The following is a 22,253-nucleotide window of genomic DNA, read 5'->3' as shown; positions in this document are numbered from 1 at the left end:
TAACCCCCTCAACAGTTTTGGTTCCTGCTGACGTTTCACACCAGCGAAGGGTCTCTCTTCTCCTTTCTCACTCAAGTGCAGCAGGTCCATGTGAACCTTTACCTCGAGTCTGTCATCAGGCAGCAAGGTGAGAAATGGGAACGTGCTTCAGACACAGAAACTAAGTAAATATGAGAACAGAGCAGATGTTTTGTGGCTGTTCTGGCTGCGCGCGGTGCGGAGATAGCGAGGCTGCAGGCACCTCCCCATGGATAGACACGGGCTCACAGATAAACGTGCAACCACCCCGCAGCCATAAAAGGCAATGTTAGTGTAACTGGGCCTCCAGCATCGCGGAACCTGCACACAAGTTGTGGGACTGACCCCACAGGCACTTGTGTTCAGTGCTCTTCCCCTCTTGTGCCTTAGGGCTGTGTGCAGCAGGCACCTGGACTGCACTTCCCTCACTGTGCTCCTGCTGCGAGTGTCTGCTTTTCAGTTAATATTTCATACTTATATCGGTTCTCTGCAATGTTTGGGTATAAATTAAGCTTCAAAATACTAACCATTTACTCCTGTGTATGTCACCATCCGTGCTGGCATTACTGTGAAGGCTCAGTGGCTGAGCTGGCTTGTACACCTTTGTGACTTCACCTGTATTCTTTGGTTTCTGCATTTCATTTCATTTCATTTCCAAAAGACATTAAAGAGGCTTCAGTGGTGAAAGTGCTTAAATGGCTTTTATCAGGCTTTGATGCGCACAAGTTGTGAACGTGAGTGGGATGAGGAGGTAGGAGTCCGCGGTTATCATCCTATGGTTTGGCTGCAGGGGAGCTAATGGCAGTGGGAAGGAAATCTTAAGAAGGAATTTTTCCAGGTGCAGGAGCAGGCTGTGCCCATGTGCTGGGAGACTGGCCTGGCAAATGGAGAACTTTGGCTGGGATTCAGGGACCAAAGGAGAGTTTGTGACCTTTGGAAGAAGGTGGGTAGCAAGGTCAGTAATCCAAGGGGGAATGGTCAGTGACCTGCTGCACCACTGAGATACACACAGGTGTCTGGGGCCAGATGGGATCCACTCCGGGGTGTTGAGGAAGCTGATGGAAGCTCTCACTGAGCCTTCTTCCATCCTCATCACCACTCCTGGCTCACAGGGGAGGTCCCGGTTGCCTGGAGGTCAGCAAATGTGCCTGTGTGCAGGAAGGGTGAGGAGGAGGATCCCGAAGGAGGATCTGTCAGCCTGACGTCGGTGCTGGGAAGCTCATGGAGCAGATCATCCTGAGTGCTGTGTGTGGCACGTACAGGACAACCAGGTGATCAGGTCCAGTCAGCACGGGCTTGTGCAAGGCAGGTCCTGCTTGACTAACCTGATCTCCTTCTATACAAGGTGACCTGCTCGGTGGATAAGCTGGCAGCGTGGCCAAGAAGTCCAAGAGCATCCTGGCTTGTATGGGCACCAGTGTGGCAGCAGGGCCAGGACAGTGACCGTCGCCTGCCCTGGGCACTGGTGAGGGCGCACATTAAATCCTGTGTTCAGCTCTGGCCCCTCACTACAAGAGAGACATTGAGGTGCTGGAGTGGGGCCAGAGAAGGGAACGGAGCTAGTACAGGGCCTGGAGCCCAAGTGTGATGGGGAACAGCTGAGGACTTGGGGGGTTCAGTCTGGAGAAGGCTCAGGGGGGACCTGATAGCTGCCTACAAGTGCCTGACAGGAGGATGGAGCCAGGAGGGGCTGGGCTCTGCTTCCAAGGAACAAGGGATGGGACAAGAGGAAACGGCCTCAAGTTGCACCAGGGGAGGTTTAGATGGAGCTGAGGAGCAATTCCTGCCCCAGAGGGTGCTCAGGCTGCCCAGGGCAGGGCTGCAGTCAGCGTCCCTGGGGGTATTTAAAAGATGTGTAGATGAGGCCCTCAGTGCCATGGGTTAGTGGTGGCCTTGGCAGTGCTGGAGTAAAGGTTGGATTCAATGATCATAAAGGTCTTTCCCAACCTGAAGGATTCTGTGATTTTATTTTCTTTTTTCCCCTATAAGAGAGGGTAAAATCAAACAAAAAAAAACACGTCAAAATGGGCATGTAGTTTGGGGGTGATGCACTGTATTTTGTGGTGAGCTGTAGTTAGGGGGTGATGTGCTGTAGTTTGTGATGTGCTGTATCTTGGGGGTGATGTACTGTAGTTTGTGATGAGCTGTAGTTTGGGTGTCATGAGCTGTCGTTTGTGATGTGCTGTATCTTGGGGGTGATGTGCTGTAGTTTGGGGGTGACGCACTGTATTCTGTGGGCAGAGCAGTAACCAGAGTTTCTGGAGAGAAAAAGAAATCCCCAGTCTGCCAGTGTAAATTTCCATTGCCATTAGCACAAGCACTTCCTTAGTGAAGGGTAATTAAAAACTGGCTTGGTCAAAGTCCAGCTCTGAAAATGGAACTTCAGGAAAACAGAACATGGAGAAATGGGTTAAAGGACTTCATGGAGCAGCATGTTATAAATGTAACTTAGTGAGTTGTGCTGTATTTGGTCATACATAAGAACAGTAACATGATGGGAAGAGCTGTGGTTGAAAAAACGCTTGATTGGATAAAGTTGTCCTGGTGTTATTTTGTTTGTGTGATTTCAAGGCCCTTAAAGCAGAAAGATTGGCCAAAAAAAGATGAAATGGACTCATGTTCTTCCTCTCTCATGTCTCTTTTTGATGTGCTGGGTGGTCCTGTATGGGAAAGAGCTTACTGATGGCTTTGTTTGTGTGTTTTGAGTAGGTTTCTGTAGATTTGGGTGGGTGGGAGCTGGCGGTTTCTGTTTGGGATTTACCATTAAAACCTTCCAGTTCTCATGTGGTTTGTGTCAGTGGCTCTGGTGTTTAGCACCTGCAAGCCAGGCTGGCTGTGGCCACTGGACCTGCTTTATACAGTGTTCTAAATCGACTGGTGAAGTTTGGGAACCCCTGTATGTAAGTTTGTCCTAATGATGCTGATAGGATAAAGAGCATCGTGTTAAAACATTGATCTAACACGGTGAAAACTCTGCTGTAGATAAAGGGTGGAAAGGTTCTCCTGGAGCAGTGATGACTTCCTCTGAGATATCTGCACCAATTATGTTTAATAAGGGGAAACATTCTGGTAAGAAGTCAGTGCTGTGACACATCCTTGGCCAGTGATGATGTTAGCTGTGTTTTTACCAGGCAAGTGCTTTAACAAGTGCTCTTTTTTTTCCCCTTGTCATGATTTTCACTGATTTTTCTCTTTGTTTAAGGAAAAAGTTGTGTTCTTTTATGGCCACATGAAGCAAGATCCTCCTGCTGCATCCGTGCTGAGCTGATTTTTTGTTTGTTTTAGTACATTTGGGGTTTTTATTGCTAAATGCAATTCCCATTTGCTCTGACAGTGCTGAGGGGAGCACTGGTGATGACAGGGACTCGTATATTTGCTCCTCCTGCTCTCTCTTCATGGCACATGCCCACATGTGTTTATTCCAGGGATGTTAAAATCCATTCAGACGTGATTTAAAAGTGAAGTTGGCCAAAACCTGGTGTGGTTTCTATTTCAGAGCAGGCAGAACTGGGATCTCGCTGGTTGGTATAATGGGGTTTCTTGCTAGCAGGAACGTACTCTGTATTCATGCAATTTATTTTAATCCATTATACAACTTAATATACTTTTTTACATTATTATGTATAAGTAAATAGTGAATTATATGCTAAAAAAATTAATCCCTGCTCGTACTTAGCAGAATTCAGTTAATTCAACCAACAGCATGGAGCTGCCATCCGTGCCAGGTGCCTAAGGCAACAGAGCCCTTTCGCTGAAGCTAGCTTGTCCGCCATACCCCTGGAAGCTTCAGCAATGAGAAGCATTTCGTGTTCTCTAGCAGCTGAAAGCAGCTTTATCTGTTAACAGAGCCATTATCGGGTTTAACTTTGCAACAAACTGACACGCTGACAGCCTCCCTAGGAGCCATTGAGGGTTTTGAAATACAACTGAATCTTGACAAGGCTTTTGCAAGCTTGCTTGTGGTTTTCGTTAAGTTCATCCAGCACGAAGCTCAACGTCTTTCTCTGGTGGCAGGATTCATTGGGTCTCGCTGCCTTTAAAGTACAGACGTTGTTGCGGTTCCATGTTTTGTAGTTTCATGTCTGTCAAGTCTTTTAGCTTATAGCTAAAAATGTGTAAGGACAGCAGTTCAAAACCAGCTGGCACATCACCTTCCCTGGTTATTAAATGCAGAAGTTAAGGCTTTGGTCTGGGTAGGCACCATTTGATTCCCAGCTTCCCTGCCTGGGATACGGGATCCCCGGTAACAGGGAGCACTGTGACGTGTGTTCTGTCTGGGCTGTCTCTGGGGGCTTGGTCTTCTTGTGCTTCAGCCTGATAGACCGGTGAAGAGCACGACCTTAGTTTTAAGGCCATATCCAGAAAAGAGGAAAAGCTGTAAGTACTTTGGGGGGAAACAAGAAAGATCTTAATGTCTTCAGGGAAAGAAAGGTAACATTCTAATGAAAGGGTTTATATAGTTCAATTAACATTTATCCCCTGTTTTCCTGATATTTCACTAAATGTCTTGATAGTCGGTGGTTGCTGGAGTCGTAACGTTTTCCTCAATCTGCTTCCAGGGATTGTAAAACGCAGGTGGCATTTGATAGGTGGGATGAAAGGTTCAAACTTCCCAGCTGTTTTAACTAGCGTTTGTTTAGAAGCAGTGCACATCAAAGCCGTGGCTTTCCTGCTGCATTTCAGCCTGCCTCTCTGGATAGTTCTGGTCCCTTCCTCTCGCTTCCAAATTCGTTTTGCTTTGTCTGCACATTTTAAATCCTCCTCTGCCCTGTGGGTTTTCCCAGAGTTTAACTCATGGGTGTCCCCTATCTTCACTGTACTTGCATTTAAAAAGAGAGTCTTACGTTATCAGGAAGTTATCCAGGTCTTGGAGCTCTCGTGTCTTTTCAGATCAATAGCGATGCATTTGGTAAAATTCCTGTATACAGGAAGGGCTGAAAACTGGGAATTGGAGTTAAAATCCTTATTCTATCTTTTCTGGTACTCAGAATCGTGGATCAGGTGTTTTCCTCTGTTTCTGAACAGGGTTAAATCATCAGATGTAGTTCCTTAACTGCTGACCTGCTCTCCAGCATCCTCCTCCTCTTGTTTCATCAGTTGTAACCACATTGCTTGCTGCAGACAAAGTCTGCCTGTGATACAGCGATGCAGAACACGCAGGCTGTAATTTCATGAGACTTTTGTGGATTTTGGGTGTTTTCTGTGTATTTGTTTGGATTTTTTTAGTGTTATTTTGCTTTAAGCAGGTCACTTATTTCTGCTGATGCTGATATGACTGGTTTGGGGACCATGGGGCATTCAGGCTCAGCTGTGCTTAAAAATAACCCTGCCCCCAAAATACCTATTTTGAACCTGCACAGATTTCTCCCATTCAGCTGACCCAGCTCCAGGAAATGCTGTGTCAGCACAACCAGGAGAGTGGTGAGGGGCAGGAGCTGGTTTGGACCAGGGACTTGGAACCACAGCTGAAATACACAGTCCAGTTTTAAAACCTGCCTTTGCTTTAAGTGCCAGGTAGAGCTGGGCACAGGATGTTTCAGAGCCCCAAAATACTTCATTACTGATGATCGCGTGGTGCAGATGCATCAAATAAAAGCTGTATTTAGCAAACAAGCTGTGCTTGAAAGAGCAAGGGGAAGAGGCAGAGATGCTATCGGTGCTTACACAGCTCTGTCATGTGGAAGAGACCTTCCTGCTGCGAGCACTTGCAAAAGACCCAAGTGGTTTATGCAGTGGCAGAATGTATCTCAGCCCCTTATGTTCATTTGAGTACGTTATGCAGCAGAATGCCTGCAGCTATGGTGGGATGTCCGAGGTAAATGTCTGGTGGGGCAGTGCAGGCAGGTGATGGTTCAGTAAGGCAGGAAAGAGCAATTAAACCTGGGTAATGCATTTGATAACCTTTCTCTCCTTGCTTTTAATGTAGTTCTGTTAAGATAGAAGAAGGAGGTGAACCTTGAAATGAATGGGATTTTTCCCTTTTGCCTTTTCACTTTGAGTTTATATGGCACCTCATTAGGACAGTCTGCTGTTTTCAGTCTTACACAGAGCATATTTATCTGAGAACTTCTGTGAAGTGAATCCTTTCTTGGTCCTAATGCCACAGAGTTCATAGCACTCAAATGTCATGATGTCTTTCATGACAGTAAATTAACGTGAGGAAGTCAGAACTATAATAGCCCGATTAATGTTGGATGTCTGAATAACTATTGCTTAATAAAACTTAAACACCAATTGTCTTGGCTTCAAAGTTTAAACAGAAGGACAAGTAGGCACAGGAATTCCTTTATTAACTTTCTGCCCAATTAAACTGCAGAATATGGTTGGGCAACAGTATTGGAACCTGCTTTTGTTAGCCTGTGTGGACATGAAGAGATTGCATGTAAAGGTTTTGTGTTTGATGGTCCATCGTTGCACTATAGAAGCTATAGAATCTACCAGTGATGGAGAATGGGAAGGATGAGGAGAATCTTGAGTGTGATATTGAATTGGGCTGAGATTTGTTGAGTTGAGATTTAAGTGAGAAACGCAATTGCATCCCCAGTGGAGGGCAGGGCTCTGTAGAGCCTGTAGGGCTTTTGGTCTTGTCTTCTGAGCTGTAGGATGTCAGGACTTGAGCTTCAGATGATGTCAAAAGGAGTATCATGGCCTTGGTTTTAAGACAGCCTCGTATCCTGACAGCAGTTGTGGCGATGAAGCAAATAGAAATGTAAAAACTGGGAAGGCAATGTTGAAATCTGCTTCTCCTAACAGCACAGATGAGCTTCCCTCTGTGGGCTTGGTCATTGGTAACAAGAGTATGTGGAGCCTCGTCTGTCTTACCTGACTCGTGGTCCTGACTTGGGGTTCTGATTGGTGCAGAAGAGGACACTTTTAGTAGACTGTGGTTTTGCTGTGTCACAGCTTTCAGTCTTAGGGATGCTTTTGTCCTTTGAGCATCAGTAGTGCCACTGCTGGGTCGTTGCTCTGGGGGATCTGTGCCACCTGCCTCTGCAGTTGCATCAGTGGCAACTGATGAAGGAATGAACCTTGTGTCGACCGAGAGGAGGAAAGAGCAGGGAGTTGTGGCTTCCTGGAGTTCCCCATTGCGCTACTGTTGCTGGAGAGACAGGACAAAAAGGAAGGACTGAAGCTGATGCTCACAGCTGTGCTCTACAAAGAGAAAGAGCTGGGAACATTTCAGCGTGAGGTTATCGGGGGCAGGGGGGAGCAGATGCTTCATTACCGTGTAATACTTTTGTACAGAGTTATGACATTTTAAAGAGCGGGTGGTTTGGGGCCTTTTAAGATCTCTTTAGTAAATGACATCAAAGCAAATTCCTCCTGGATGTAAACAGTTTAAGCTATTTTAATAGTATGGTTTAGAAATGGACTTCAGACATGGTTTTAAATGAGCTGGATTGCAACTGCTGAAGTTAGACACTGCCTCCTTAATTTGGCTTCCAAAATCCTGTTGCTGGCTGTTAACATTTACCTTGGCCACAATGCAGCCCTTGCTTCTGTGTGCCCAGTCTCCTGTATGGTGAATAATCCACCCATTTCTCATCTGAACCTGTGTAATGAAACTTTATACTCGCAGAGCCTCTTGAGTTCTAAAGGCTCCCCAAGTCCTTTTTCAGCAGTCAGTGTTGAGTTACCGGTGATGGCCATAGTTCTTTTATCCATCATTGTGGTGCAGTGGCTTCTCACATAGAAGATGCTGGCTGGTACGTGATGACCTGATACAGTTCTGTGGGATGAAGGGGGAGTGTGGCAGTTAAAGTGAAGGGCAGGATGTAATCAGTTGCATCGTCACTCCATGGAGATGCTGGAATTACCAACCTGCTCTCATAGGCAGCTGTGGGGGTTCTTTCCCAGCTAACGGTGGGGAAGGATTTGTGCTCATCTCGGAGCAGCAGCGGCAAGTCCAGGCACATCGCGCTATCCTGGGGATTTCTGCGGTGGTTGGGAGCTGGGTAGGAAGGAGAAGTGCCTGCAGCGAGCTGGGAGCTCTGCCCTCCCTGGGAGAGCTCGGCGCACGTTAACCTGACCTAGGCCAACTCACTGCTTTTGGTTTATTTGGTTTAAAGCTCTCCCACGCTCGCAGTCCATACAAAGGTGCTCACATCCAGCTCCTGCAGGACCTTGGGAGCGTGCAGAAGGAATCCCTGGCAGGAAGGGTGGGATAGGAACATTGATGTTTATATTCCAGAAATGAGAAACGTTTATATTAATGTGACTCACAGGCTTGTGTTTGTGTCGTATTCCCAATACAATCTTGTTTGTGTTGTTATTCCCAATAGTTCAGACCTTCTAATGAAACCTCGGAAAGAGGGATAGCTCTCTCCTGGAGATGGAGCTCTGCAAGGCTTCATCCTCATCAAAGTATCGAAACGAGATTATGGCTCAAGCTGCTTTATGTTCACGTACATAATCCTGCTGCACGAGTGTGCCCAGCAGTGAGTTGATTGAGGCTGAGGTATAATTTCAGAGCAGCACTGGTATTCCCAACCTTTTCCTTGGTGGAGCAGATGCCGTTTGCAGCTGGAGCCACCCCAAACTAAACACCCCTCCCTTGGCACACAAAACCTCTGCGGTATTAACCAGAGCTGAGAGCGAACTGCAGCCTCTGTGTCAAAAGGTACGAGGGGGAGAAATAGAACAGAAGAGCTCATCCTCTTGAGGAGTTGTTTTTTCCTGTTTCTTGACACATAGGAGTATTATTTGAATTCTCTGTAAACTCTGTTCTTGGTTTTGTTCCTTATTTCAGTGTTCTAAAACTCCACAAAAACTACTTTAATGATCGCAGTGCTTCTGTTCCTGCAGCGCTGGGGCTGTCCTTCCGCAGCATCCTGTTTGTACTCCTTTGTGCAAAGCTCTATCACTTTAGGAGGAAATGTTTTATTTCTCTCTGCATTTTGTCTCCCATAACAGAAAGTAAGAAGTTTCCACTACACATTCACTGTTATGTGGGGAGTCTTAACTAGTTCTTGGTGACACCACAGCGTGGTCCTGGGTTGTGTGCTGGTGGCTTTTAATTTTGTTGGTGGGGGGCAGTTGTCTTTTAATTTCTGCTTTTTTAACTGCTCCTGTGTGAGTGCATTTGCAATAGAAGCTGACAGAAGAGCATTCTAGGCTTGTGTATGTGATTTTTAGTGTCAGGATTGGTAATGATGCCATAGTTGATGCACAAGTTGAGAGAGGCAAGCCATGCTCCACACACCTGTGAGGGTGCTGAGGCGCTGGCACAGGGTGCCCAGAGAAGCTGTGGCTGCCCCATCCCTGGCAGTGCTCAAGGCCAGGTTGGACACAGGGGCTTGGAGCAAGCTGCTCTAGTGGAAGATGTCCCTGCCCGTGGCAGGGGTAGGAGCTGGATGAGTTTTAAGGTCTTCCAACCCGAACCTGTCTGGGGTTCTGTGGTTATGATTCTGTGTTTAGATGCTCCATGATGTTCGTGCTAAAAAGTAAGAAAAATACTATGAATAGATGGCAGGTATCTCTGGGAAGGAGCTGGATGCAGCATTGAGCAGTTTCTGGTACATTGAAATGCCTTCTGAAAGCACCATTCCTTGATGCAAGAGGGTTTCCAGCGGTTTTATTCCCTCCTTATAAATAAATAAATAAATGGTGTGTGTTGCCCATGCCCCTTGCAGCGGGGTGTGCCCTGCACGGAGCTCTAGATACTGGTGTGTTCTCTCTGTGAAGGCTTTATCGTTCATGGCCAAATGTTGTCAAACAGCATTTGTGTTTCATCACAGCCAATGAACCAGCCCTGTGTAGATGATCTGTTTGGTTTCTCTTACTTATGAAACCAATTCAGATAGGAAAAAATCCCTTGAGTTAAATGAGGATGGCTTGAAGGAAGTGAAGGTGTTGCAAGCACGCTTTGAAGACCCACTAATGGCTGTTTGCAAAGTGGTGGGTTTAGGTCCCTTTTTGATGGGTTGCAAGAGGAGGGTTCCTTGGGCAGACCTTCACCTGTGATGGTTTTGCCTTACGGTGTCTGGGAAGATGAGGGGGAGATGCTGGTGAACTTTGCAAGGAAGATGTGGTTCAAGAGGCATGAGAAGGAGCTGTGAGTCTTGTGCCTGTACCCAGGGGTTGGCCACATTCCCCTTTGCGTTGCCAGTAAAGCTTTGGCAATGCGGGAGCATTGGTTGGTTCGGTGTTTTAACTGGAAGCGTGGTCCAACAGACCCGTACCTGGAATGTGCCCCAGAGCCGAGGGAGCGGGAGGTGGGAAGCAGGAGAAGGCAGCAGCAGGCAAGGCAGCGGCAGTGCTGCCATTTCATAACACACGATGCTGATTGCTGTAGGGAACGGCAGCCAAAGCCATGCCCTTTTTGGCTTAGGGATGGACAGAAATACCAAATGGGATTTAGTGAGATGTTCAACGAGAAAGGAAAGTTGCATTTCTGGTATGGATGACTCGAATGCCGCTCGACTCGTTCATGTGCTCAGCACATCTAGAGCCACAGTTAACAGTGGTTAAGGAATATGCACAAGTGAATTTAGTGTCGGAAGTTTCTGTGAACTTCCTGATGAAATTCCTGCTTTCTTTCAACTCTTTTGTATTGAGCTGGAGAAGAGGCATGAGGCTTGAGCAGGGTCAGTTGTGTAGTGAAGTCACGTAGTACCAGGGCTGTGCAGAGCGCAGTGGGGCCAGCTCTGCACAGATCATGACTCAAACCCTGCAGAAGTACAGACTCGGGCTCTAAAAGGGGAAACGCTGCGCTGGGCTTTGGGTTTCTTTCCTGATTTCTGCTAATTTTTGAACTTGTTGTTCCCCACACGTGGAAATTCAGGTGGCTTTGGCCCTTGCTGCAGGGATGTTAGTCCTGTCTCCCTTAGCCTGGCTTTGCTCCGCAGAGGCAGTCACACTTTCACTAAGGCTTCCTGGGAAGAGGGAAAGGGAAATGATAACAGGATCCTCTTGATAGGAGCCGGTACAAGGTGACAAATGCATCTTCCACTCTGAGGCCTGGTGTGCAGGGACTGAGGAGCAGAGATGCTGTTCTCCAGCCAAGAGGGTGGGGTAGGGGCGGCAGGAGCTCGCCTGCACCGAGCTGCTCCCGGCTGGTTTATCTGGTGGGAAAAGCTTCAAATCCGGGGAGTGGGTGTGGATGTGGGAGAGGGAGCAGCAGTTCTGCTCCGGCTGGGTCTGCAGCGGGGCTGGGAGCAGCAACAGGGCAGAGCTTCCCATCAGTCAGCATTGAAACCGGGTGAGAGTCATAGAACCCCAGCCTGGTTTGGGCTGAAGGGACCTTAAAGCTCCTCCAGCTCCAACCCCTGCCACAGCCAGGGACACCTTCCACTGGAGCAGCTTGCTCCAAGCCCCTGTGTCCAACCTGGCCTTGAGCACTGCCAGGGATGGGGCAGCCACAGGGGAGCTTCCTTTTCATGCCAGTGTGATGCAGGGCTGGGGTCTGCTCTGATTTGGTCATAAAACCTGAGGAGTGGCAAATAGCCCCAGTGATCCCGCAGTCAGAGTCAGACAATGAATGTGACAGGTTTGTTACCAGTGGTCTGAAGACTTGGTTTTGCAATTTCCTTTATGCTGAAGGTAATCGCCAGCAGTGTTGGTTCAGCAGCTCAGTCGAGTGCTTTTCAGAGTGCCTCTGCTGCTTGCTTCTGAACCCAGGCACATTTGTCCTCTGTTGGGTTTCAAGGATGTGGAAGGTACAGGTTTGACCGCGAGCTTGTCTGAAGCATGGAGTAAAGGAAGCCGCAGTAGCTTCATTTATGTGCGCCTTTAGTGCTAGTGTGATTTTAGTAACTTAGTACATGTTGTAGGCACTTAAAGTAGTAATTTAAAAGTGACTTAAAGTAGTGATCTCTGAGCAGGGGTTTAGAAGATTACATACAAACCCCTCTGAGGAGGGGTTTAGAAGATTACATACAAACAAGCCTAACTTGAACACGTTCAAACTGATAAAAAACCTGAAAGAATTATAGGAAAAATCTAAACCCAATCCCCATACAGTCAAAATGACTGCCCTTAAAGGTATTTATCATTTACTCTGTTACAAAAGAGTGGGGAGGAGTGGTAAAAAGTGATTAACTGGTAGAGCTGATGACTAATTTTACATTGACCTGGCAGGTATAGCCAGATCAGCTCTGGTTTCGCTCCAGCTCCAATCTCAAGTGGATCTTTGCTCCTTTCATGTGACAGTTTTGGCACAAGCAGTTTCTGCCTCAGTCCCAAGCGTTACAGTAAATGTTGATAGAATTTTGGAGGATGATGCTTGGCTCTGTAAGAAACAGTGAAGGTCTTTGTTGATATTTAACCCTCTCTTTGTAAAATGTAGGTGTAAAGTTCTCGGTTCGTGTTGTAGTCTTAGTGTATAGCTGCGTGCAGTTCACAGTGTATAGCTGCTCAAAGACAGGCTACTCCTATTCCTTGCCTCGCATTTTGCCTTTCGTAGTAAAATGGATTGATTCAGGCTGTTCCACTTGGCTTTAACTGGTCAGTGTCCAGAATTAAATCAGATCTTTTCTTTAAATCCTACATGTATGAGAAACTGGGCTGCAGTGTGAAGAATAAGCTTGTAAAGCCTCCAAGTTCTAGAACAAGTTGGCCTTTAACATCAGAGTGATCTGGGCAGTTTGCTCACCCCATTCCAGCATAGGGGTCTCTCTCAGCCTTGATGTTCACTTGCAGTTACATGAGTTATTGTGAGTTTATCCTTTTTTGGCATCCTCTTAGATGCCACTTTATTCAGAGTAATAGACAAAATGAAGCCAAATGAGTAAGGAATTACAGTAAGAGGCTAAAATGTTATTAAGGTGACAAGACTAATGGTTTTGAAACCGGCTGATAGGCTGAAGTGTTGTTCAGGATGGAATAACTGGGTTTGTGCAGCTCTCCAAGGCGTGCTGGAGCAAAGAGATGGATCTTTAAGTAATCGGGCAGCTGCCTAAAACCACAGAGCGGTGCTTTTCTAAGCAGATGATATTTTCCTTGTAGACTGCAAATTCTATGGAAGAACATCTGTCTCTTTCCTGGAAGCACCTACCGTAGTGCTTGCAGATCGGTAAAAGGCACACTTGTAAACCTCTCAATACAAAGCGTAGCACATGCTAAAGGAGTCAGTACCACCTGATGTAGCATCGTGTTTACTCCTCTAAGTCCCAGGGCTTTATCAAGCTCAGAGGGAATCCTTTCCAGCTTTCTATTTTTAATGTGGTGCATCCCTTTGACGTGTTTCTGTTAAGCAGCAAGACCAAACTGCAGAGCAAGATTTATAAGAGGGGAGATAAGGAGGTTTTTAATGTGCATTTTTGCAGTAGGAGAGCACTGTATGGTCTAAGGCAGAATGTGCAGTATTGCCAGAGCTGCCCTGAAATTATTGCTTTGGGTGGAAAGGTCTTTAGGGAGGAAGGGAGACCTGGAAACAACATCAAAGCTTGAGGTTAGGAGCTGTGGGTGAATGGGTGCCAATAAATGTATGTCAGCAGCAAAAATAAACTAAATCTACAGCAGAGATCAGGCACTGGATGGGTGGGGGGAGAAGGGAGTAAAATTCAGAACATCTGGGGGATGTGGAGGAGCAGAAGTGCTTTGGAGATGAATGGGAGATGTACAGCGTGGGCTGGAATAGCTAACTGATTCAAGCAGGTGAAATGGCTTCTTGCCTGAGGACTTTGTGAGGTTTTTTCACTCTTTGTATTCCTGCATGAACTTTCCCTGTCCGTTGTGAGCTGCAGGTTGTGGGCTACAGCTCCCCTAAGCGTGAAGTGCCTTAACCTGGACAGGAGTGAGGTCAGTGCGGGGTTCCTCAATGCGGTCAGTCTCTGGGCAGAGCAGGTCCCGGGGCTCACTTGTGCTCTCCCATCCCTCCCCTTCCCTTCAGTGATCAGCGATTCTCTGTTTGTCTGCAGCAACATGAACCGTGAAGACCGGAATGTGCTGCGAATGAAAGAAAGGGAAAGGCGAAATCAAGAGATTCAGCAGGGTGAAGAAGCCTTCCCACCCAACTCTCCTCTCTTTGCTGAACCCTACAAAGTTGTGAGTGTGTGCACAGCTCCTAAAGCAACCTCGTATTCTGAATTCGTTTTTACCTGTTGTCTCCTTAGATCCACAGCTCTTACATACACCAACTGTTTAAGCAGGGCTTGAAAACGAGGATGGACGGTTACTAACCAGCCCTGCTGGCAGATTTAGTATCTAATCTGCAAAGGGGTGGCTGCTTTGTAGGGAGTGAGAAAAGGAATGATAAACCCATAGATTTCTTCCCCTTTCTTCAGCTTTTGCCACAGTGATTCAGAGCAATTAAACTGTCCATTGTGTTCTACCAAATTGCTGCTTTTGGGGTGCGTTAACCTGTTGCTAAACTTTCTAACCTTCAGGCAATGTAACCCAGACCTGGGTAAGTTCAGAAAGAGAATGTTTAAATAGGAGGTTAATTTTAGATGCTGAAATGCCTGGTGTGACAGAGTTATCAGCTGTAACTATAGGCCAGGAGTTTGGATCTGATTTTCCAGTTTGTTTTGAAGGAGTTGACCCTGAGCTTGTACAGCTTTAAGCCTGTGCTGGGTTTCCTCCCAGGCCTGCTTTGCTGAACAGAGCTGGAAAAAATAACCTAAATCTGGGCTAGCTAAAAAAGAACCATTTCAGATTATATTTAGGTATTCTGTGCTTGATAACCAAATCCCACACGTATGAAGTTAACTGGAGCTGGTTGGGATGCATGGGTAGCAGTGCAGTGTACCTCATTTGGAAACCAAACTGCTTATGTAAGAAAGAACCCTTCCAACTGTTGGCAACAAGAATTATGCCAGGATAAATAGCAATTAAAAATGCAATACAGAGCTGAGGTTAAGCCGATTTTATTTTACTGTTAATTAAAAGCTTTTAGGACTGCTGCGTTCTCTGATAGAGAAATAGTCTTTAAGGCGACAGGAGGCACGTACAGATTCTAAACTTGCATCCGGCTCACCAGTGCAGTATTTGAAGCAGTGACCAGTGCTGTTTCAGCTGCTCCTGCTGCTGAAGTACATATTTTCCTTATGTTTTAGGGAGTTAAATTACTGCTTTAAGAACTAAAATGGGGATTTAGAAAGAATGGCAGAAAAAGGCTGATATTAGCCGTGTTCTTAGCCCTGACATTCAGTTTAACTGCAGTAGCTGTCAAATCAATGAACTGAACGTGAAGTTGTGACTTTTTTAAAGCATTGTTTGTTCCAATTCTTTCCGCAGACCAGCAAGGAAGACAAGTTGTCCAGTCGGATTCAGAGCATGCTTGGTAATTATGATGAAATGGATGATCTTATAGGAGACCGCTCAGTACAAAAGCTTGTTGGAATCCCCAAACCGACCGTACCATCGGCACCAGATGACAAAGCAAACCAAAGCTACTTTGGTGATCAGAGACATAATCCCAGCTCCCATCAGAGCAGTAAATGGACTCCTGTAGGACCAGCACCTAGCACTTCCTCACAATCCCAGAAGCGGTCCTCAGGTTTACAGAGTGGGCACAGTGCTCAGCGCGGCAGTGGCAATAACAGCGGCAGCAGCAGCCAGAGGCACGACCGTGACTCCTACAGTAGCAGCAGCAGCCGCAAAAAAAGCCAGCATGGGTCTGAACACTCCAAACCACGTTCTTCCAGCCCTGGAAAACCATCTGCTGTTCCCTCGTTGAGCTCCAGCCATTCGAGATCTCATGGAAGTGATCACCACAGTAAAGAACATCAACGTTCCAAGTCTCCCCGGGATCCTGATGCCAACTGGGACTCTCCCTCTCGTGTACCCTCATTTTCGAGTGGACAACACTCTAATCAGTCTTTTCCACCTTCACTAATGTCCAAGTCCAGTTCAATGTTGCAGAAACCCACAGCATACGTAAGGCCAATGGATGGGCAGGAATCCATGGAACCAAAGTTATCTTCCGAACACTACAGTAGCCAGACTCACAGCAGCGGGGTGAATGAGCTGAAGCCTAACAGCAAAGCACATCTAACCAAGCTGAAAATCCCTTCTCAGCCGCTAGAGGTAAGTTGCTGTTGGCTTCCTGGCTTCTCGAATGTGAGTCCCTTTGGGCTGGGATTTTGCAGCATCTTTAAAATCCCCATCTGCATAACAAAGATTTAGTTTTTAGTAAACTCTGGGTTTGTTGCTACATGAACCATCTTAAACTTAGGCAGTGAAGAACTGGATTTTAACAGAGGAATGCACAAAAATAATTGCATTTTCTTTGTGCTGCTTCCATGTGGGTACTGTGATTTTTATTCAGTAAAGGCTCTGAGACACTGAGAAAGGCTGACTTAGCAGAGAAGCTAATCTTCATGGAGTATTTCTGTAGTCAGAAGGTAGGGAAATAGTGGGATATTTATAACTGTTTTGCCAGGTTAGATACATACGTTGTTTCTGGGAGCCCCGTTGCCTTAGACTGGTGATACTGTCTGTGTCTATCAGGTTTCCTTTTGAAGTGTGTAACAATTACTAGATACGATCCTTAACCTTCACCTAGGGAAAATAAGCAAACCCTAAAGCACACTGAATTGACCAGGGTTCAGAACGTTTATCAGTTATGCTGGATACAAAATACTATTGGATTGGCAGCTTTTAGCAGCTTGGGAATTCTTGAGTGGTTAAGGCACAGACTGAGTGCAGCTCACTGACAAGGAAAGTGCCTTTCTTAATAGAAGTGTCATTGCCTCTCCTGTTTAACTGCTTGAATTATGGTAGAGAATTGAGCTAGAGGAGAGCCTTCCTTGGGACTTCAGCAGATAGCCAAGTAAGATCCAGGACATGGGGAAGAGAATGGGAAAAGAAATGAATTTGTTATTTGTGAAGACTTGACATGCTAATGCTGGTGCAGTGAATGGTGTCGTTGCTTTGCTTCCTTCTGCTTGTAGCAGTCAGGGGGCAGGAGGCTTATAGTGTCATAATTATTGCTGTTTCTAGATTCAGGCTGTGATTCAGTTTGACTTCGTAATGCAGTTCGTCATGACTGTGTGTTCGTGGTCATGCATTTGAGTTCAGATATTACCCCTGGCTTCTTCCAGGAAATGATGGAAAGCTTTGTATGGTTCCCCTTCCTCTCTCTCCACAAGTTTTTAATAGCACTGACAGGCTGTGATCTCTTTAACTGTCAAGTGAAAAGTAAGAGAATATTGTCACAGCTTTCAAGATCTCACGTATTTGATTTTCATAACTGGCTGTGACTCATACCGTGAAAATATGGATCTATCTGAGACTAAAATTAATGTTGATGAAAAGAATTAGCACGGTCTGTTTGTATCTAGGGTCCATATGAATCATGCCAAGCATTGAAGTTTATTTTTAACTGTTTCTAGCCCCTGGGATCTTTTAAGGAAGATTTGTTTTGGGAGATGTTAACCCTGACTTTTGATTTGTAGGCATCAGCATCTGGTGAGGTGAGCTGCGTGGATGAGATTCTAAAAGTAAGTCCTCTGTGCTTTTGTTCCTAACTTACTTGCTCAGAATACAAATGTTCCTAAGGAGGTGGAAAGTACTCAGCAGTTGAATAGTGCCTTTTAAATCGACCTGGCTTCAAGTCATTACAGGAGGGCTCTTCAATTACTCCTCTAGCATAGGTTGGCTGGGGAAGACTGAAAGCGAAGCTGGGCTCTGGGCAATGCTGGGTGTGCACATCATCTCCTGGATATCCTCACTGCATTCCTGTTCTTGCAGGCCACCTCCCTGTTAACCAGAATTGCCCATTTCTTCCCCCAAAATAGAGTCCCTCATATCTTTCAGATTATAGTAATTCTTCTGGTACCCATGGCAGAGCTTTACCTTCTCTTCTACCCGGGTTATTTTCTCGAGTCTTCATGTCATGTGTTTACTCCATGGTCCTTGGAGACACCCTGAGAGAACACTTTCCTGCTTCAGGCATTTGATTTTCCCCTTTTCTCCTCAAACTTCATAGGTTTCCCTTTCCTAGGATTCTTCTTTCTACCCCTGCATCCTCCATGTTCTCTTCACAGTCTGAATTGATCAGACTCTGCCTTCTGCTGCAGTTTATGTTCAGGCCAATCCATTTTATTGATTATGCTTTCTGCTTGTTATTATGTCTTGACTCGCCGTTCTCATAGATAGCAATTTAAAATTTAGCTTTACGTGCAGAATCTTTGTTACCTGTTCGGCAAATAAAGCTTAGTGAAGTGTGGACAGTGAGCTGGAAATCGAGAGGCAGGGTTACCAATTGAGTCAAGACTGTAACTTGAAATCTTTGCTTTAATTTTTGTTAATAGCTTTCCTTTTTTGTTCTGGTTGTAGGAGATGACCCATTCTTGGCCTCCTCCACTGACTGCTATTCATACACCATGCAAAACTGAACCGTCAAAATTTCCTTTTCCAACAAAGGTCAGTGCTGTAGCCAAACGCTGAATGCTGTTGAAAGAGTAACTCTTGTTAAAGAGCAGGGTTTTGGAACTCTCTTAAGTTCAATTCTTTATAGTTCTGGCTTTGTTTCAGTGCTTTGTATCTCTTTTATCTTGCTTCACAACATCGGTCAGCAGTAGCCTTATGAAGAATGCCATTGGTTTTCCTCTGCTTCACACACCCAGAGCAGTGAGCAGGGATGTCAGTAATAGAACTTTCATTTTACTTTTAGTTTCATAAATTCAAACCTTCTTCAGGATGCTTGTGAAGCTTGAAAATGCCATTGAGCCTTTTTCCCTGTAGGGAATCTTTGCACCATTTTGTGTCGAACCAAGCAAGCATGTTTGTCTCCATCTGGTAGAGTAAATGCTAAGAAATTTCAATGTACTTTTCCACATAAACTGAATTTTCCTCATCATTTTGAAACCCTTTAATAGTGCTGTTAGGTCTTACATTTTCAGTTACCAAGAATATGACTAGAACAGTTTAAAAATCAGATGTTTTGCTAAAGAAATTTTCAGATGCTTCCAGAAGATCCCTCCCCAACCTCCCATGTACTGGGTAACTACCGATGTGTTTAAGCTATTAATTCTAACGAGAAATCAGTTGTTCTTTGCTGCTGTTGACAGCACAGGGCACGTTTCCAGGAGACCTGCTGGAGCTGACACCTCTGAGGAAGGAGTTCTCTTGCTGGCTGCTTGCTGCCTCCCCTGGGGCCAGGTCAGCAGCCCCAGCTCCAGGGTTTCCCAGCAGACAAGCTCTGGTAATGATTTGCCTTCAGATCCAGCTCTGCTGTCTGCAGCGCCTGGAAGCTGCTGGGTAGGCAGGGCAGATAGCTGGGGGTAGCGACTTCTGCAAGAACAGCTCAGCTTGCACTGGCTGACTCATCCAAGACTTCATGGTTTGTTTCCTGTATTTGCTGATTACCAGAGCAGGATTGAACTCAATAATAGTTTTATTCCAGACTCAACATATCTGAGATGGATTGGGGTACTCCACCCCTAACTTGGCATAACTTCAGAGTGAAGAAATTACACTGTTTGTCTTCAGAATAATTAAGACTACCCTTTTCCTGGCCAGACTGCTGCTCTAGAGCATCGCTTGCTGCTCTCAGCTTCCTCTTGGAAGCAAATTACTCCCCAAAACAGAACAGTTCACTAAGGTACTTTAGGAAGATTCTCTCATTGAGGCCTTTAATGTAATCTGTCTGAACCGATTGTTTTATGTGACTGCTTCGACACCAGCTTCTTTCAGCCAAAGGTTCCAGGTCTCCCATTGTAAGTGCACATCCACAAAACTCCCACAGCCTGGTGCTCAGTTAAACAGTTCAGGTTCCTGTGCTGGGTAATACTCCAGAGCTATGGGCAGTCCTGGAGTCATCACCATTTGCATTGCATGTTCTGTCTTCCTCGCTTCTCTCCAATGAACTGAAAATGGAGAACAAGCCATAGAGTTCTCAGCCTTCCTTTTGAAGGCATATCTAGAAATAAATCTCCTTGTCTGTTTTCTTAACAGTAGATCAATATAAATCTTGCATATATTACCTTCAGTCAGGGTTTAGTTGCTGCGTGACATAAAACTGCACCTGAAATAGTTCTTAACCTTTATTGTAAAAGAAAGAAATGCCACGTCTTTCCTCATCGACAGAGGTACTTCACTGCTTTGGATATTTATTCCTGAACCTTCAGGGAAATGCTCCCCTTCACTCTCTTCAGTCCATTTGCTAGAACTGCTTTTGTCTGCGTTTCTCTGGTATTTGCCTCAGTTTGGGAAGACGGGAGGTGTGCAGCAGTAAACGTGTCTCTGCGATGCAGAGAGAAGCCACGTAAGATTGCACGGTGTCATTAATGTTTGAACAAAAAAGGTAGGTTGTGGGGTTTTGAAGCGATCAACCCGGATTGTGCTGCTTCACCCCGTGTGCAAGGCATTCCATTTATGGCTGCTCGGAGTCTTCTGACTTTGCGCCAGCTTTTTCATTTTGTGGCTGCACATCTTAGCCGTGCAGCTCTGTCAGATTCTCTCTCAGCATCCAAAGCCTATAATTTCCTCTGCCTTTCCCCTCTGTCATTCTTGGCAGCAGCATCTTTGCAGGATTCCAGTGAGTTAGCGAGCCATAGGCTTGTGCAGTCTGGACCCAGAGCAGGATTCAGAAAGCAAAACAGGACAGTGGTTTGCTTTAATCAAGCAGTACTGTTCGGGGCAAGCTCATTCTCTGTGATACTGCACTCACTTCATTGGCAAGTAATGTGCTCAAGTATTTCACAGCATTCCTCTTGTGGGCAGAACTTTGGTGTGTTTTGCCTGCACACAGAATTCAGCTCCCTTTGGTGAAGCAGTTGATTTTCTGCTAAGACTGTTGGGATAGGATCGTTTTCCCTACGTGTAGATAGTGAGTAGCTTGAAGGAACTGACTGGGGCCTCTCTGGTTACTATAAATATATCTAACAGTTGTCAGGAAGTCTTTGAATCAGGAGATAAAACTTCATGAAAATAGGTCAGGGGAGGGTTTATGCAGAAAATGGAGATTCCTGAGTCTTGATAAAAAGTGTTACCGGTGACCCAAGGCTATCATTTTGTCCTGTGCAACTTTATTAAGCCATGGGCTCGCAGTGAAAACCTCCAGAGACATGGGCATGTTTGTAAGATAGGTTAAACCCAGCTGCTTGTTAGAGGGTGGAAGTTGTCTGTTTCAAAGCAATGTGACAGGATTGGCAAGATTTTGTCCCTGCAGACCCAAGCAGTGACTCGGAGGCATCTCTGGAGATGGGGACCCTGTCTCCAGGTTTATTCAGCGCCTGCTCTTGTTGGAGTTACTGCAGAGGCCTCAAACTTCTGCAATACAGGAACATCTGAGAAACAGAAATGAGACCTGACCTCAGATTTCTAGCATTAAATGGAAACTGGGGCTCTGGCCAAGCTGGTAACCTGCGAATGAGAGCTCGGTACCCCACGGCCATCCTGTCCCATTGGCCAATGCTTTTCTCTCCACAGTTCTTGTGTCAGTTTTTGTTTCCTGCTTAAGCGTCTTCCCTGTCGAAGTCAAACCTCAGCAGTCTATTATACTTTGGTTAAAAGGGTTTCCTTCCTTTAAGTTGTTTTTAATGTCTTCTTTGTGAAGCGGGCCTTTAGAATGTGCAGCTATAAATAACTGGAGTTGAAAGGAGAGCTTTTGTTTTCTTAAATCTCTGCGTTTCTTAAAGAAATATTTATTCAAAGGCAAAATGGATGGCGAGAGAGTTGGAAAAAGTTGCACATCTCAACATAACACCTCGTTAAAGCTCACTTCACTGAAAGGCTGCTCTGTGCCTTAGAAATGGGAAGTTGACTCCAGCGAGCAATTAGGCAGGTGTTTGCTGCAGGGTTTGTGATACATGTACTGGTAGGAGCAGGGCCCGTTCCTCCTCCTGTGCTCACCCAGTGCAGTTGCTCCATAGATGTGGGGTTTGACCACCGTGTGCTCTTAACCTCTTTTTTGACTTGGAGCTTGTCAACTTCTCGAAGGTGACAGTGGAAAAAGGCAGTCAGGGAGTTGTGCTTGCACTCTTTGTATCTATGTAACGGGTGACAATCAGGTTTTGTTCTGAAGGAAGCGTAGCTTTTGCTTTCCATTGAAGTCCCAAGGCTTCCCTCCAAGCAGCTTCACTTTGCAGGTTGATTTTACTTTCATTGCCCCTTCCTTTCAGTTAGTAAAGATTAGAGGCGTTTGCAACCCCTTATTACAAGGAAAGTTCCCAATCAAGTTCCCTATCAACAAACTACTTGAGTGCATTATTGCAACTGCTGTCACGCTTGAAAGAAAAAGCTGGGGGAAACAAGAAATACCCAAGTGAGCTTTGCTGTGCAGAGAAAGCTTTTGTGTGTTTAAAAAGCCAGATTTTGTAAAGCGTGCCTGTAACTGCTGCATGTCA

General features: G+C 45.8%; 1 protein-coding gene across 4 annotated transcripts in view; it reads left to right on the top strand.

Annotated features, from left to right (window-relative positions):
- The window catches only part of AFF4 (ALF transcription elongation factor 4), a 49,477-nt gene that overhangs the window by 4,990 nt on the left and 22,234 nt on the right, over nt 1-22,253 (top strand). For 3 of the 4 annotated variants that reach the window (XM_061457138.1, XM_061457140.1, XM_061457137.1), the window contains 4 exons: nt 13,878-14,004; nt 15,196-15,987; nt 17,358-17,402; nt 18,241-18,327. In XM_061457138.1, the coding sequence (XP_061313122.1) occupies nt 13,878-14,004; nt 15,196-15,987; nt 17,358-17,402; nt 18,241-18,327 (1,051 nt within the window). The remainder of the gene's footprint in view (nt 1-13,877; nt 14,005-15,195; nt 15,988-17,357; nt 17,403-18,240; nt 18,328-22,253) is intronic. The other variant, XM_061457139.1, reaches the window with a different exon arrangement.

Source organism: Pezoporus flaviventris, unplaced genomic scaffold (genome assembly GCF_033815535.1).
Source record: "Pezoporus flaviventris isolate CSIRO_AGI_PZ_B2104156 unplaced genomic scaffold, CSIRO_AGI_Pfla_v1 ptg000023l, whole genome shotgun sequence".
NCBI classification, from domain to species: Eukaryota; Metazoa; Chordata; class Aves; order Psittaciformes; family Psittacidae; genus Pezoporus; species Pezoporus flaviventris.
Note: the sequence above shows the minus strand (reverse complement) of the source record. Positions and strands in the feature narration are given on the sequence as shown.